This window comes from Pygocentrus nattereri, chromosome 7 (genome assembly GCF_015220715.1).
Source record: "Pygocentrus nattereri isolate fPygNat1 chromosome 7, fPygNat1.pri, whole genome shotgun sequence".
Lineage (NCBI taxonomy): Eukaryota > Metazoa > Chordata > Actinopteri > Characiformes > Serrasalmidae > Pygocentrus > Pygocentrus nattereri.
The window spans coordinates 19,932,065-19,949,990 of record NC_051217.1 but is presented as its reverse complement, the minus strand read 5'-3'; the positions used below and the strand labels follow the sequence as shown (position 1 = coordinate 19,949,990).

Here is a 17,926-nt window from a genome sequence, read left to right as displayed (position 1 = left end):
TTATTTTGTTATCCTGATGAAATCAATCAATACTGTGCATGTGCTCAGAAACTACCATGCTGCATCCAGCATTAAAGACAGCATGCAGCCTCTTTTATACAGTGATAGGAAACATGATAGCACACGCTCCAATTTCACATGGTGGTCCCTTTCACTGACCAACATAAATATTTATGATTAACTTTTAGTTTGATTAAGTGGATCAGACACTAAACGCATCCGATACATTGGGTTTGGTAGATATGGGTAAACTTCCACACATTTTCTTGCTCTTACCTGTGTTGAAGCCACGTCCCAGAGCAGGCCAGGGTTTGTGGTTCTTCCAGAGATTGCCCAGGTACCAGTCGCTCTGGTTCTCCACCAGCCCAATCACCTGTTTCTCTGGAATAAACACAACACTGTTCATCCGTTTCCTCTGAACAAAACTTTGGGTCCAGTGGAATAGAACACTGGGGTCATCAGAGTAATTACCTGTGAACTTCTTGAAGATGGCCCATAGCTCTGCGATGTCAGTGGCAAAGGTAATGTCTGTATCTAACACAATGACCTTGGAGAGGTCAGATGGCAGAGCTTTGGTTAGGGTGAGCTTCATCAGGCCATAAATTCCTGAATAGTGTTTATTGGGTATCCATGACACCTCCGACTGAATGAGGAGGGAGGGAAAGAGAGAGAGAGAGAGAGAGAGAGAGATACTGTACATCCATTCATGAACAGAAATTTTGACACATTGCCATAAAAATATTTATAATATAAAGTATCAGTAAACATACACTGCCAAGCCACTTCAGTACGCCCACCTACATGTTTCTACACTCATTGTCCATTTTATCAGCTCCACTTTCTATACAGATGCACTTTGTAGTTCTACAGTTACAGACTGTAGTCCATCTGTTTCTCTGATACTTTGTTACCCCCTTTTACCCTGTTCTTCAGTGGTCAGGACCCCCATGGACCCTCACAGAGCAGGTACTATTTGGGTGGTGGATCATTTTCAGCACTGCAGTAACACTGACGTGGTGGTGGTGGTGTGTTAGTACGGGTTGCGCTGGTATGAGTGGATCAGATACAGCAGTGCTGCCAGAGTTTTTAAACACCTCAGTGTCACTGCTGGACTGAGAAAAGTCCACCAATGTGTGACCACTGATGAAGGATTAGAGGATGACCAACACAAACTGTGCAGCAGCAGATGAGCTATCATCTCTGACTTTACATCTACAAGGTGCACTGACAAGGTAGGAGTGTCTAATAGAGTGGACAGTGAGTGGACACAGTGATTACAAACTCCAGCGGCACTGCTGTGTCTGATTCACAATAAGTGCTTTGGGTATTTTGGGAAATGTAGTGTGTGTAGTGAATACACTAGTGAAACTTACATTCTTGCCCTTAATTCCCTCAATTATAGCAGTGCATGGCAAGACATGTACCCCTATATATTGGGTCTAGGGTCTGGCTCAAACAATAACAATCTACAACACATCAGCCACTTTTTCAACGAATACTTCACCAAAAGGAAATTAGCTATTTAAAATAAATACCACTTAATTTGACATGTTTCCTAACATAATGAACTTATACGGCAATACATGACAAGAAAGTTCTGGTTACTACACCGAAACATAAATTATAAAGGCGTTTGTAAGGTTGTCAGTGTTTCCTGTGAGAAAAGGTCTCTTTAGGAAACTGGAACACTCAGAGAATCCTTTGCATGATTAAATGATTCTTTGCACGATTAAAGGGTTCTTTGTATCAGGAGTATGTGCTGTAGATGGTTCTATATAGAACCTTTTTTAAAACGGTTCTATGAAGCACCTAAAAGGGTTCTTCTACAGTTACAATGAGAAACTTGTAACAAAAGCAAAACCCTTTTCTAAAAGGTTCTATTAGAACCATCCACAGCACATTATCCATCAATCTGATGAAACCCTTAAATCATGCAAATGGTTCTTTGAGTGTTTATGGTTCCTTATAGACCCATTTTCTTTACTAAACACTCCTTAAAGGACCATCTTTCTTAAGAATGTAGGTTTGGAAATGTGGACACCCCAAACGTGGACAATCAGCCAAGATACAGTATGTTTGTTGTTAAATTTTAGCTTGTTTGGTTTAGATCCAGAACTACTAGGCTAACAGTGCTAACAAACGCTGGAAGTCAATAGTCACCCAAACTATTTCTGTAAATACATCCCCAAAACGTCTCTCAAACCGCATCCAGGTCTTAATTTGGGCAGCGCAAACAAGTCGATGCAAAAATCTGAATTTGAATGTTATTATTTTGGACTTATCATACCACCTGCATTTGAATTCTAAACTGAAATAGAATTTTAAGAGAGCAATATAAAATGTGAATCTGAATTTTAGAGGTAATGACGCACAATTAAACATCTGAAATTCAATTTCTAGAAACCCTTCAGTTTTTCTATTAATGAACATTTTCAAATTTATTTTAAATATAACATCCAGGCCTCTTGGAGGTGCCACCCCCCTCCTTTTACCCTGTACCTACCATTTTATCAGAAACACCTACCATACAGGTACATTTGCAATTACTGACTACAGCCCATGTGTTGATGCAGCTTATCAACCCCCCGCCCCCGCCCCCCCATCCATCAATGGAAAGGGACCACCACTAACCAGATATTATCTGCGATATTATTTAGCCCCACCCATTCACACAGAAGTTATAAGGAGTGTTTCAGTCCGGGCTACTTTTTTAATGAAGAACAATCCAGCATAGTCAACCAGAACAGAGCTTATTTACATAAAACAGTATTGAAGACACAGTGACAAAAACAGTCTGTTTAATTCTAGGAGATAAAGAGAGGTTAGAAAATAGTCATGTAAAAATGTACAACGCTTATCAATTATATAACTACATTTCAAAAACACAGCAAAACAACAGTGAGCTAATAACTGTGGAGCTCCATGCTTTGGAAGAGGAGGCACGTGTGTGTTGGTTTGGGTGAAATTGTTTTACCTTCAGTTCATCAGCGTCGTAAAAGCTGACCTGCACCGAGGGCACCATCCACGACTGGAACAAAGTGCTGAGGATCTGATTGGCCACCGTGTCAGTGATGAAGTGAAAATGCAGTGGGTTTCTCCTGGAAAGAGGAACAGAGGATCAGTGATGAAAGAATAACAATAAATTCAGCCTAACATGCAAGCAGTATTAAATACTGTGCACATCTGTGTACAAATATCTGGGCATTAGGCTGTGATGTCAGAGTGAGCTTGGACTGCAGAATGTTTCTCATTTAACATGTCAGGGCAGCTTGGGGGAAGAAGCTTCTCACCTGAGTTAATAAAAGTGTCTTTTCTATAGAATTTTTCCTCAAATATTAACTCTTGAAATTGAAACTCAATTGAAATGAAGAGACCCTGGGAAAAATGTACCTCCTCAACTGAACTCATCCATGCAGTGTAACACCACACACACACACACACACACACACACACACACACACACTAGGGGGCAGTGAGCACATTTGCCCAGAGTGGTGGGCAACCCTATCCGCAGCGCCCCGGGGAGCAGTTGGGGGTTAGGTGTCTTGCTCAAGGGCACCTCAGTCACGTACTCTCGGCTCAGGGGATTGAACCAGCGACCTTTGTGTCACAAGGCTGGTTCCCTAACCTCCAGCCCACGACTGCCCCAAAAAATCTGCATAACCCCACTCTTGTCCTTTCTACTGGGCCCCAGGGGGGAAGACATGTATACCTTCCCCCCCCTGGTTCTTGAGTAGCGCCCTCTGGCATTTCATTGCACCTCATACTCCAAAGAAGTAAAATTATCTGCCTTCTTTCTTGAAGCATGTTCAATGATCTGCCAATCCAATAAGACACTTTCACTAGATAAAATGGCTTAAAACAAGTAAAAAAAAAATAGTGGTAGGTTAGATAATTTCAATATTCTTACAACATTCTCACCGTGAGAAATATTAGATATACTGGCTAGAAGTGGGGCATTTTCCCCCATTTCTCCTATTACATCCTCACCTGTGAAACAGGATGGATTTGACCAGGGTGACCACGTCTCGGCTGGCGTTGTGACCCGCACACACACATGCAACATGAATCAGCTGTGTGCACAAAGAAAGAGAGAGCACTTAGCATTTGCATAAAATATAAATATATCAATTACTGCAGCCATGCGTGATTTATGTGCTTTTCTGTGCTCTGTATTTCTGTATGTTCTGTATGTATTTAATTTCTGGCTCACTTTAGCTTTCTATCTACTGCATAACTGACTAAAATCATGATTTCAAAAACATAAGCTTCTTAGATTTTCCTGGTATTATTGATGATATCCTATTATAAATCTCTAAATCCCCCATAGTACCTTTCTGTATAAATACTGAAGCCTCCATCTCCCATAATGCCTCAGCAGTCCACTGATAATCTCTCTTGATGCCATTTCATGTGACTCTTGGGCACCATGTCTTCCATGATGCCTAAGCATTCCACTGGTAATGGCTAACTGCATTTTTTTATCTCTCTATGTCCTACATCTCCCAAGATGCCTCAGCGTTCCATAGGTAATGGCCTATTATGCCATGCTACTTAACTGTTGAAGCCTACATCTTCCATGATACAGTACCTCTCCCACTGCTTTAGGCTTCATGATGAATTTTTGCAAACTCATGAAATCAAATTGTGATGCTGAGAAATCTAACTGCCAAATATCACATCAACATTACCTACAAACACTGGAAAAGAAGTTAACAGGGTGAAGTTCCCTTATTTGTCCCGCAACAGGGACATTTCACCTCCACATATTAGCCCCTCTGTGCAGTGAAACACCCACATACTACACTCTCAGAAATAAAGGTACTAAACTGTCTCTGGGGCAGTCCCCCTCTTGTGACTGGGGTGGTTCCCTCAAGGGTTCCTCTCAGTACCTTTATTCAGGGAGCATAACTGACCAGTAATCCACTGAAATTATATTTTCTAAACTGTACTGACTCTACACACCCCGTCTCGCCTCCAGGCTTTTACTGTTGTGCTTAAACCATTTGGTAAACATTAAATAGGAAAAACTTATTTTCACAATCAGACCTTAAAACCACTGTTGTTCCTTTGAGGGAACATTCACTTGTTTGTACCTTTTGTATACACAGTGTAGTGAATGCACACACTAGGGGCAGTGAGCACACTTGCCCAGAGCAGTGGGCAGCCCTATCTATGGTGCCCGGGGAGCAGTTGGGCTTTAGGTGCCTTGCCCAAAGCACTTCTGTCACGTACTGTTGGCTCAGGGGATTGCGCCGGTGACGTTCCGGTCACAAGGCTGATTTCCCAACAGCCTCCAGCCCACGACTGCCCCCAGAGCAATGCCAGTTTGGGCAACTGTGTTCATGCGACATCAGAGAATTTACTGGCTAGCGATACGTCTCAACTCAGGAAACGTGGAACCTGCCCAGGTTTACCACTTGCATTCACAGCTTTCTCAACATTTTAAAGTGCACCTAAAGTCTTCCATGATTAAATATTTTTAAGTCATACTTCATATTTAAGCAAGTCCCCAATGAATGTTGCTGAATGGAGCTAAATAGCTGAAAATTATGTTTCTAAACGTTTGTTCATGACTAACTTTTAATTCTGTAAATTAGAAGGATGTATTCTATTTTAAAAATCTTAGAAAAGTTATCAGTATATTAGTTTTCTAACAGAAAAGTGGCTTTAGGCAGCAGGATGCTAGCATTACTGCTACTGAGTGCTGACTGGTTAGCATTACTGCTACTGACTGGTTAGCATTACTGCTACTGACTGGTTAGCATTACTGCTACTGACTGGTTAGCATTACTGCTACTGAGTGCTGACTGGTTAGCATTACTGCTACTGACTGGTTAGCGTTACTGCTACTGAGTGCTGACTGGTTAGCATTACTGCTACTGATTGCTGGTGGTTAGCATTACTGCGACTGAGTGCTGATTGGTGGGCGAGCTATGCAACTCATTGAATGAGTGAAGCTGCTCATGAGGCGCTGTTAGAAAATCCTATAACTCAAAATATAACAGCAGTGTTGAACTATTTTATGTTGCCCTGTGTTCAGTAAAGTAGTGTTTTTTTTCTATATAAAAGATCAAGCATGTACACCATAAATTTCTGCTCCATAGGAACCCATTCATTTTAGACTCTCTCAGGAGCTCCCTCTAGTGTCTGAAAAACCAAGAAGACATTACTGAGGTCCAGTTCTTCTCACTACACATTCTCTGGCCTCTCCACCTCATTGAGAAGGCCTACCTTTTCCTTTATGCCCCTCTCTTTCTCTGAAGCCTACCTCTCCCACGATGCCTCAGCGCTCCATTGATCTTAAGTATCTCTCTTTATGCCTCTCTATGTTATTAATTAGGCCTACATCTAGGTTTGGGCTTCACCCATAGAGCTGATCATCGTACCTCACACTTCTCTGCGGTGGGTGACCGTGCACACTCGCTGTGATTGGCTCGCTCCTCTGCAGTATTCTCCACATCCTCTGGACCCGTGTCTGCTGACGCCACCCACTGCTGGTTGCCATAGTTACCCTCGGCAGGCTGAGCCGCCAGGCTCTGTGATTGGCTGAGTTGAAGGCGGATCTGCCGGTTCTCCTCCTCCACCTCTCGGACCCGCGACTCCAGGACGTCCCGTTCCAACAGACGAGCCTCAGTGGACTCCACCACGCAAGGCGAGAGGAGTAGGGAGCGCCCGTCTGAAACAAAGATGCAGAGTAAGACTTCAGAGAGGGACAATTAACCTTCAGCAGTCTGGAATTATAAAGCAATAAGCCGGGGCGGCCAGTTGTCACCACAGTGTTGGGGTAATTACTAATAAAAAGTAATTACTGTACGTCTAAGTTCCTCTCTAAACTACATCACGTCTGTACCAACTGGAAAGTACAAGAGAAACCTTTGTACTGCTGTACTTCATTTATATATAACCAATCACAACAGATGTCATCCAAAATGCTGTCAGTATCCCTAAGACACAGCCAGGAATGTTGATTAAAATTAGAAAGAGCTGATGCTGTTTTTAAACCAAGAAACTAGTCAGTATAAACAGTTGAAACAGCTGCCTTATAAATATTTATGAGCAGTAGCACTGAGGTATTTGAAATCTCCAGCAGCACTGCTGTGTCTGATCCACTCATACCAGCACAGCGCACACTAACACACCACCACCATATAACATCAGTTGCTTATTAGACAAGCCTACTGCACATAGCTAAAGAGTGCAGGGTACCAGGCCTTAACAGTTTGTGATGTTGACATCTGGGAACATGTAACAGGAATGAGCTACTATACAGTGATGAGCTGTTATTTATCTGCCATCCATACAGACGTAGAAGCTGTGGCTGATGTGACGGGACGGCACCGAAGCTGAATTTATCCGTCAGTGGCTGAAAAGTGACAACAAAGCTGCTGACAGTGAGATGAGACAACAAGACTTGTTGCTCATGTAAGTCATCATTAACGTGTGAACGAGTGCTGAAATGTTTGAGGGCATTCTGTCACTTGTTGCTGCTGGAGATAACAGGACAGATCATTTCATTCATCAGTATTAACTACTATAAACAGCTCTTCTGTCAGGCAGCGTAGTTTGTTAACAATAGGCTACAGCTACCAAATAGCACCAAAATTACTTTATACACATTCACATGATGTCATAGATACAGTCATATGCAAAGGTTTGGGCACCCCTGGCCAAATGACATGATTTATTCATTTTCTAGGTGAAAATCAGTGAACACATCCTCTACAGAGAACACATTTCTGTTTTAATGCACAGTTACTTCTTATTTGCTGAATTTAACATGCTTATGGAAAATATAAAACATTGCCTGTGCAAAAGTTGTAGTGCATGTTTGTTTGTTTATTTACATTTTTCCCAACATGTTAAACTCAGCAAATACATAGAAATTGTGCATTAAAATGTAAATAGACTGAAATTGAGCAGAAATGCTGTATTTACGTGTGTTGTCTGTAGAGAATGTGCTTTTTTCCTGCTGTCGGAACAAAACCCTGTATCTCCAAAATGGTAATGTCACGATTGGCGCCTGCCAGTCCTCCATGTGCTTTTGTTTTCCTTTGGTCCTGTCTATGTGCTTCCTTGTTTTGATTCTTCCCTGTCCTGCCCCCTTGTTTCCAGACCCTGCCCTTGATTGTTCTCTCTTTGACACTTTGACCCTGGACTGTTTAGACCCTGAGTATGGATTCGCCCCTAATAAATTTCACTTCTCTCAACATATGCGTCCATCTCATCATCGCTCCCCCACGTTACAGGTAACTTTACAAGAGAAGCAAAAAACATACTTTACTTTTAATGTAGGTCAATGAAACCAGAATTTTGTCTAAGTAATTTTGGGCTATTTTTTTTGGTCCATTCATCATGAAATTTATGCACAATATAATGGACAACAGGGATTTTCAAAATATATAACAAACTGACAAAAATGGAGATACAAGGTTGTGTTCCCACAGCAGCTATATAAAATATTTTACAATGGCTTTAAAAATGGCTCAACCAATCAGATTTCAGAACTAGAACTTTGCTGTTTTTACTGCACATTCAATTTGCACTACATGGTTATCTGAAAAGCATTTACATAATTAATTGCACAGCTAGGTCTATAACTAGATTTACACTCCATATCAACAGATTTGAGTCTTTTCTATTTATTCCACAAACATGACAAAATTAATGACAAAAGGATGTTTTACTTTCATGCAAAACTAGACTGTATGCACAGTATTAAATTCTCAAATTCAAATCATGACACCTCCTTTTCTACTTACAAACACAGATATGTGATTGATTGACTTTCACTGCTTGTTTCAATGAGAAATAATTAAACAAAACTTAAGAAAAGGCATATTTGCTACAGGAGGGTGAAGAAAAGATCCTCCGCTGTTTACACTGTGCAGTGTTTGCCGCAGTATTAACCTCAGGATCATCTATCTAATGCTTCTCACTCTCTGTGTTGTGTGTTAGTGTATAATGTGTCTTTTATCTTAACTTTGAAAAACTGCATTTCTATTTTACACATGAACACAATGGATATGACAAAGGACTTTGACCTTAAATGTTTAAGCTGAACTTTGCACGAAGAAAAACTATAGTACAGTTTTTTTTTTGGCAAGATTTCTGGAACAGTGTGACTTCTGTTAAATGCCCCAGTAAGTCTGTATAGATGCAGTTTGCAAAATCTCATATTTGGGAAAAAATGAACACCTGCTTTCAGCCTGTCAGTTGAAATATGCACAAATATTGGCACATATTCTCTGTCGGAGGAAACTGATTTCCACACTGCAGTTCACCCAGACATACAGGGTTTTTTAAATAAAACTGATCTTTATGAAGAACAAATTTCAAAGATGTTTGAAAGAAAATGCTCCTGATATAACATAACCCTATCCTACACAAAGAAACTAGGAATTTCTATTTAGAAAATCAGAAAGATATCTGGCTTCTTTGCAGTAAAATCCCAGACAGCAGACAGTTCTGGGCTGCATCTGGCTTTCCTGTGTGAGTGTTAGCTGAAAACCAGGCAGATGTTAAGCATATGGGCCAGAAAAGGGCCAGAGACAGCCTTGTGTCTGTATTTGTGGGCTGGTGTGAATGTTGCGGGCCAGCAATGTAGTTGGGCCAAATTTGAGCCACATCCATAAGTTCTACCCATTTTACAGTTCATGAGTCAGGACCCGGCCACAAACTGGGCCAGAACAAAACCAAGGATGTGACACATAAGTAGGCCAAACAGGTTATGCTAACTGGGATTAGTGGTCTGTCTTTCTTCTGCATTTACCAGCTAACAGACATTTAAAGATAGCCCAAATTCAATCCAAAGCCATTTACATCTTTTCAAAAGTTCCTTACACCTTCAAAAGCAATTTATTAAATTTACATTTTCACTGTAGGAAGTACTATGGCACTGCAATGGCATGGTTGCCTTTAGCCCCTTAAAATCACAGGCTTATTAATGAGTAACTACAGGGACTTCATGCAAACTGGCTGTGCTATTCTTAATTTATAGAAGTGTGCAATAAAACGTTGGGCCAGCTGGTGGGCCCTGGCCATTTAAGGGGTTAATCTTAGATAGACCAAGGAACAGCCTGCCTGTTCTATTGAAAAAGCGGGACCTTTCCTGGGTATCGCACCTCATAGTCATGCCTTATTGAAAGCTGTGCTAACCGAACACAGTGCAGTGACAGGATTATTGATGGTCTAAAGGTCTCTGATATTTAATCTGATTACTTTTGTGTCTCTTAAGGCACTTTACAATTTGATCAGCTGCTGCTTTAAAGGCTTTTTCCCACCGCACTTCTTACGTTCTAACATTTTGTTCTGCTACATTGGCACAGTTCCCCAGACTGTAGTCCCACTTTCTTTCTCTTTAGAGTATTTAGCTGTGTGCGCTCACCCACCTGCCACAAGGCATCATTCCATTTATTACCCGGAGAGAAAGTGAGAAACTCAGGAGGCATCACGCTCTGCTCCAGGAGACCAAGTAACATAAGACGCGCACTCACCGAGGGAGCAGAGAGAGCCTGAGGTTCAGAGCCGAATATTCATCTCCGTTTTGGGTTCTAATGAGAAATTACACAAACAAGCCGTGCTGTTCTCATCAGGCGTGTAACGCCACGGCGGCGCGGTTTCATCTGCATGGCTGGCCCATTAACCACGCAAAGCCAAACTGCACCTTATGCAAATGACTCTAATGAATTTAGCACTTATTTTCAGATTAACAGTAGCACTCTAAAAGAGCACTCCATCTATTTTCCTTCCTAAACACCAGCCACTCGCTCGCTCTCTCTCCCTCCATCACTCAGGTGTAAACAACAACATCATCCTCTTCTGTTTCCTTATGGTGCTTTTTATTTATTCATTTATTTATTTATTTATTCCCTGTTTATTTGTGCATTTGTTTGTTTTGTAGAGCTCAATTGTTGTCCCCAAGACGCACCCCTAATCAAATTTTGTGTGTTGTTGATTTTCTGAGTGAAAATTATAAAAAGAAACGCATGCTCTAAAGACAACACACAAAAAATGACTTTTTTTGTTAATTTGAGTAAAGAAAGTCCAGTTATAATGAATTTAACATACTGAAAAAAATATGCCATAACTTTTGCATTGGTTACATTTTATGTCACATATGATGTTAACTTCAGCAAATAAACAGCAATGGTGCAGAAACATGGGCAGACTTTTGTATTTTTACTTCCTAACTACACTCCCAACTTAGTGGGAACAGTTTGGGGATGGCCCATTCATGACTGCACATCAGTGTCTGACCTCACAAATGCGCTTCTAAAAGAACGGTCAAAAATTCCCATACACACACTCCTAACCCTTGTGGAAAGCCTTCCCAGAAGAGTTGAAGCTGTTATAGCTGCAAAGGGTGGGCCGACATCATATTAAACCGTATGGATTAAGAATGGGATGTCACTCAAGTTCATATGCGTGTGAAGGCAGATATAGCAATATGGCAATATAGTGTAGATCACAATAACAGCAGGCTGACAGGTTAACAGTAAACAGTGAAACAGTGAGCCAGTTAATGCAGGGAGTCACTGAAAACTCATGTTTGTTGTTGTGGCTCAGGAAAAACTACACAGTTAAAAATGATGGTTCTTCAAAGGGTCCTATATAAAGAAAATGTTTCTATATACAACCATAAACACTCAACAGAATGCACTTTGCACGATTAAAGTGTTCTTTGTATTGTCAAATGGTTCTTCAGACTGATAGAGAATGTGATGTAGATGTAGATATAGATGGTTCTACATAGAACCTTTTCAAAAAGGCTTCTATGCAGCACCAAAAAGGCTCTATATAGAACCATCTACAGCACGTTCTCCATCGATCCAAAGAACCCTTTCACGATGCTAAGAACCCTTTAATCATGCCAAGGGTTCCTTAAGGTGTCATGGTTCTCTATAAACCATTTTCTTTATCAAAGAACCCTTGAAGAACCATTGTTTTTAGGAGTGTTCTCTCAGTCAGAGGTGTGAGTCTGCTTTTTAACCACCCAATAAACATCCTCTATTTTATTTTCCCATCAGTGCCAGGCAGCATAATCACATGATGCATTACTGGCGCATTGATTGGCTGTTTCATATGAAATTGAGACACTTGCAACAGTTGCACTTTACATCATGCAACTCAAGTGGAATTTATTTCATGTAGCTTTCAAGCAATTAAAGTTGCATGAACACTTCACCTGAGGTATTTTGTGAGAATGTTTCACCTCAGATACAGTTGAGTTTCAAATGACTTACAGGATGCTTTATATCATGCAACTCAAGTGCAATTTATTTCATGTAGGTTTCAAGCAATTAAGTTGCATCAAAGTTTCACCCAAGATACTTTAGTGGGTATTACTTTAAAATAAGACTATCTTTATAAAATATTTATGAATAGTTTAAAATAGTTTATTAAAAGGTTATTAGGTCATAAACACTTCATTAATCATTAATAAGCAGTTACAACACATTAATAAAAAGCGCACAAATGAGCTGTTATATCTGGTGACTATGAATACGTGTTGACAGATTTAATGCTACCTGGTGAAGAATCTGAAATTTGATAATATAAAAGAATGTGAGGTCCCTGTTGCCCTTTTAACTTGTGTTTTGTAAATGCTTAATAGTGATACATGGTAAGGTATAAAATATAATGAAAATATCAGCATATAGCAGCCAAAAATATCATTTTACTAAAAATGTATCATTTTATGTTTTTAATTTCACATATTTCTGACAATATATGACATTCTCTCATCTATTCTCCATGTTCAAAGTTTAAAGTGTGTCATATGGTGTCAGAAACCAAATAATCAAGTCTAGTTGAGATTTTTAAACCAGACTGGAGTTTACGTTCCCATTACTTGTCAGCTACATTAGCCAAGTAGCTCCACTGCAAAACTAAAGAAACAAACTTCAAGCACATGTTGTTGATCAGCTGCATTTGGGCTGAATGGGAAACTGCGTGAATCTGATTTTTCAGCAAACTGTTCCTCCAATTCAGTGAAGAAAACAGCAGTCCTGAACAAAACAGCATCACCTCTCAAACCTGCCTTGAGAGTCAAACCGTCCTGCTAAAGCCGCTCTACTGAGACTGTTGGGGGACCTTGTGGCCCTGAGGCTGCACTTACTCTCCAGGTTGCCCGCAAGCAGGTAGAGCCAGGTGAGCAGAACAATGAAGCTCAGAGATGCCAGCAGCAGCTTCAGCTTCCCTCGGCACGGGCAGTGCATCCTGGGGCGGTGGGGGGCAGAGGGCCAGGCAGTGGTGGGGAAGGGGGGAGGGGCTTCAGGTGGGGATCAGCCTCACTCTGACTCCCTGCAGCATCCTCTTACCTAAACACAGGACACAAAGCAAGAATTCATGACTGTTAATGAAATGTTCAAAATTGCATTATCATTATTATTGTATTGGTTACTCTGCATTTAGGACTGATCAACTGTAAATGAGCTTAGTTCTGATTGGCTGGCACAGTGAAATGAGACACACCACATTAAAAAAGCAGCCTGGGTTAAAACCTACAGGCCAACATCCAGAACTACAGTACAGAAGAAACTCCAGACAGAAAACAAGTCTTGGTTGGTCGACTACATTTGCGGTGGGACGAGTGGGGAAGGGGGGCTATGTAAATGAGGTTTTTCTTGCCAAACTGCCTCCAAGTTTCAGCCCAAGCTGTGCACTCGTGCTGTTCCCTCTGCACTACAGACTTTACGGCACACGCATCTGACCACAGAGCCACATACCCCACCAACACTGTTTACATGTCTCTTAATTAAAGAGCACACGGCAGGAGACCCTCCATCACTCTAGCAGATTAACACACACAGAGGGAGAGAGAGAACAAAGAGAGAGAGCGAGAAAGAGAGAGAGAGTAAAGAGAGACAGAGGGAGTGAGAGACAGAGGGAGCGAGAGAGAGAGAGAGGAGAAGAGAAAAACAGAGAGAGAGAAAGACCGTAAATAAGAAAGAGAGAGATGGAGAGAGTAAGTAAGAAAGAGGAGAGAGTGAGTATTAGATAGAGAGGGACAAAGAAAGAGTAAGTAAGAAAGAGAGGAGAGAGAGAGTAAGAGATAGAGGGAGAGAAAGTAAGAGAAAGTAAGAAAGAGATAGAGATAGAGAGAGAAAGAAAGAAAGAAATAGAGAGAAAGAGAGAAAGTAAGAAAGAGAGAGAGAGAGAGGCGGAGAGATGGAGGGAGAGAGAAAGAGAGAGAGGGAGAGATAGAGAAAGAGAGAGAAAGAAAGAGAGAGAGAATGAGTAAGAGATGGAGAGAGAGAGACAGAAAGTAAGAAAGAGAAAGATAGAGAAAGAGACAGAAAAAGAAAGAAAGAAAGAAAGAGAGAGAGAAAGAGAGAGTGATGAGAGAGTAAGTAAGAAAGAGGAGACACAAAGAAAAAGAGAGAGAGAGAAAGAGAGAGATGGAGGGAGAGAGAAAGAGAGAGATGGAGGGAGAGAGAAAGAGAGAGAGGGAGAGATAGAATGCACTCTGTCTTTTTCTTCTGTTATGAGCTTAATTAATCATGCTTCACTTTAATTAGACACTCGCCTGCAGGCAACAAGATTGGATGCTGCCAATAACAGAAAACATCACGTTTATTAAAAGAGAGACACCACTGAGAGGAAGAGAGAGAGAGAGAGAGAGAGAGAGAGAGAGAGAGAGAGAGAGAGAGAGAGAGAGAGAGAGAGAGAGAGAGAGAGAGAGAGAGAGTATCTGAGATTATTAAGTTTTTGTCCAGGGGGATCTGAGGGGTGCTGTTTGAGGTGCTGACTGTGCGCCGAGTTTTATGTTCATTAATAAACAATCGAGCCTGTGCGCCGAGGCCTGTAAGCGACTGTAACGCTGTTAGCTGGGACACGCTGTGTGCTTTGCTGTCGTTTCATACAAAAACAAACTCCTTCACTGAGTATTGATCACAGCTGAATGTGCTGCACTGCTCTGATTTTAAAAGCTGCTGAATCCTCCGAGGACCTTTTGGTACATGTGGTTTACAGCCTGCAGCTAGCATAGATGCTTAGCACTGAATCAATGTAATCAAATCTCTAAATCCTCACTGCCATGAAAACTTGGCTATTTTATTTCCTTTTATGCTTTTACTCCTTTTGACAATGTCAGCTTTACATTGGTGAATGGATAGAATGTTTTAAAGCTTTTAACAGACGTTAAAGGGACATTTTGGCCTAAATGAAAACTAAACATTAGCTGTGTCCCAATCCAGGGGCTGCATCCTTTGATCCGCAAAGCCTGAACTGAAATGAGGTGGTCTGCTCTATGGTGGACTTCCTGTTTGCTTCACAGCACCACTGTTCCCACCCTTCCTGCACCCTTACACACCTGTCAAGCTCTTTTAAAGCTCTTTTAAAGATGAAGCCAGAAACTTTGATTATAGTTGTTTATTTTTTCATTTTTTATAGCTGGAGATGCTTCTCTCTGCTTTTTGCTCCCTAAAACAAAACAAAACAAAACATTCTACAGAAATGTCCACTTTTCTATCCATGGGTGTCACTGGTGTTGTCATAAGAAAGGTAGCACCGGAGACATTTTAAATGAAAAATGCGTTTTACAAAACGGCTGCCACAGATCATCAAACTACATGTTGTCAGTCATGGAATATCCACTAAAATATGTACTTTAATCCATTTGTCTTCTATATTTTCACAATTACCTAAGAATAAAGTAGGTCACACCAGTGACTTCAACTAAAAGTATAGCTGAGTCCCAATTCAAGGGCTGCATCCTTCAGAGGTTGTATTTGAGGGCCAAATGTGTCACAGCCGTGCGACTAGGCTGTCCCATTTCGAAGGCTCCTTCATATGCAGTGTCCTTCTTTTCCATGGCAACGAAGGATCCAATTGGTCGACCCTTTGCCAGCCAACATATCCTGAGGTTCATAGCATGTAGGCGAGGATTCGAGAAAATGGCAATGTCAACCGAGGAGTGAACGGTGCCTGAGGAGACTCTTTTAAAGAAAGTATTGGGTTTAAACTGAGTCATTCTACAGAAAGATCCTGTAACGTTGGGGAGTGATGATGAGGCGGACGCACATGCCAAGAGAAGCAAGATTTATTAAGGGCAAATTCATAATCAGGGTCAAGACAGTCCAGGGTCAGAGAGCCAACAGTGATAGAATGAGGGATAGATATAACCAAAAGAAACACAGACTAAACACAATATCAGAGACTATGAAATATAACAGAGAAAAGAAGAACAAAACCTAAACAATATCATGCAAAGACCAAATAAAGACCAGCAAAACAACTCGGGAAAAACACAGGGCTTGAATATAGAGACTGGTTAACAAGACACAGGTGGTAAACAAGAGGGTTTACAAGACACAGAGGAAAATGATCAAGGGTGGAGTTTAGAAACAAGGGGGCAGGACCAGGAAGAAACAAAACAAAAGCATATGGAGGACTGGGAGGGGCCCATCATGACAGGTCCATTTTTGTGTCCCTAGCGTTTAGAGATATATTAAACTTGAAAAACATGTTAGGTGTACAATGTATTTATATTTTAAAATAAAATTATTATTATACCTTATTGAGCCTCAATTCAGCAATATTTGTTTTTTAAATCAATTACCTAAAATTCCAAGCATCACGGAAGTGCTTGTCCTCACAGTCATATGTGAAGGGTGAGGCCATATTTTGAGGTAAAAAAACAAAACTCATTTATCTGCAATTTTAACTACAATAATCTATACATGACTACGAAATAAATAAATTAAATTACATAAAGAAAACAAATAAAAGTTGTGGTCCCCAGGAGTCTCATCACTGGTGTTACTGTATATTTTGAAATAAAAGTCACACTGATGGCATCACTTGACTTCCTTTTACCTATTTTCTGAGGATCTATGAGAAAAGCTCATGGTCCACTAAGTGTCTTTTCAGTTATCAGAAATTTTCTCATTCAGCTCATGATTTCATAAGAAGCTTACATTGGTTATAAGCATACCTACTCGCTTCCTGTGTGCCACAACCCCCCTTTTGATGATGTATCTTGCAGATGAGGGTGGGCTGTTTTGTCTTGTAATGTGAACGTAGCCTCAGAGTTTGCGAGAGCCGGGAAGCGTGACAGATCACATCAAGGCATTCCCAGTAGTTATACAGAGTATTTGTGCAGTGCATGCTGGGTGTTGTAGTGAAAGGTGATAGATGTAAATGCAGAAAAGAACACAAAATCGTGGATGCTGTCAGACTGATAAGGCTAAGAGATGCAATGCTGTACTACAGAATATAACACAACATACCAAACAACACATTAAATGCCAGTTTCAGGCTGGATGCCTTTCTTCTTTAGCAGTTATCATTACAAGATCTAAGGTTATCATCCATATTTCTACCTTAAATACTTAATGTGAATTCAAGTGTTTCTCACATTCTGCTAAAGAAGGCTTTGTTTGCACACTACAAAAAGCCAGACATAAACAGAGCAGACGTTTCAGCTGTACGTCATCAGTGCTAATATAAGATGCTTTGGCATGGGCTGAGCAGACCTACACTGAAACATTAAGAATGACCAGTCGCTGAGGGTTTTCACTGGTGGTCATGATGAAATGTGACATCTTTGGGCAGGATGATGTGACTTTGGTTTTTTAACCAGCGTCTTTATTCTGATATCCCACAGTGCTGTTTAGGCATCGTTGTGCTTCAGACAAAAAGTAGTGAAGTGAATCCTGAGGCTGGTGCACACTTGTCTGTCAACATTAACACCAGTAATGCGTACAAACTACGTCTGATTCATGAACATTTCATGCATCATGAAAACAAAGATTTGAGTGCAATTGGTGAACCAATTGTGTGAAATCAAGTACCAGCCTACCAGCACCTCATTTGCATATAATTTACATAAAACTGACCAATTCATGCAAATGTTTCACTAGGGGACAATAAAACGGCAGCGGAGTACACCACTCACATTTTAGGCCAAAAGCCATCTTTG

At 40.8% G+C, this 17,926-nt stretch overlaps 1 protein-coding gene across 2 annotated transcripts in view; it reads right to left on the bottom strand.

Moving 5' to 3' along the window:
- Positions 1-17,926, bottom strand: part of large2 (LARGE xylosyl- and glucuronyltransferase 2) — a 106,680-nt gene that overhangs the window by 17,878 nt on the left and 70,876 nt on the right. For both annotated transcript variants that reach the window (XM_037540203.1, XM_017708026.2), the window contains 6 exons: positions 13,121-13,322; positions 6,390-6,679; positions 3,991-4,073; positions 2,975-3,098; positions 472-643; positions 277-381 (listed from right to left, as the gene is read on the bottom strand). In XM_037540203.1, the coding sequence (XP_037396100.1) occupies positions 277-381; positions 472-643; positions 2,975-3,098; positions 3,991-4,073; positions 6,390-6,679; positions 13,121-13,220 (874 nt within the window). In that variant the 5' untranslated portion in view covers positions 13,221-13,322. The remainder of the gene's footprint in view (positions 1-276; positions 382-471; positions 644-2,974; positions 3,099-3,990; positions 4,074-6,389; positions 6,680-13,120; positions 13,323-17,926) is intronic.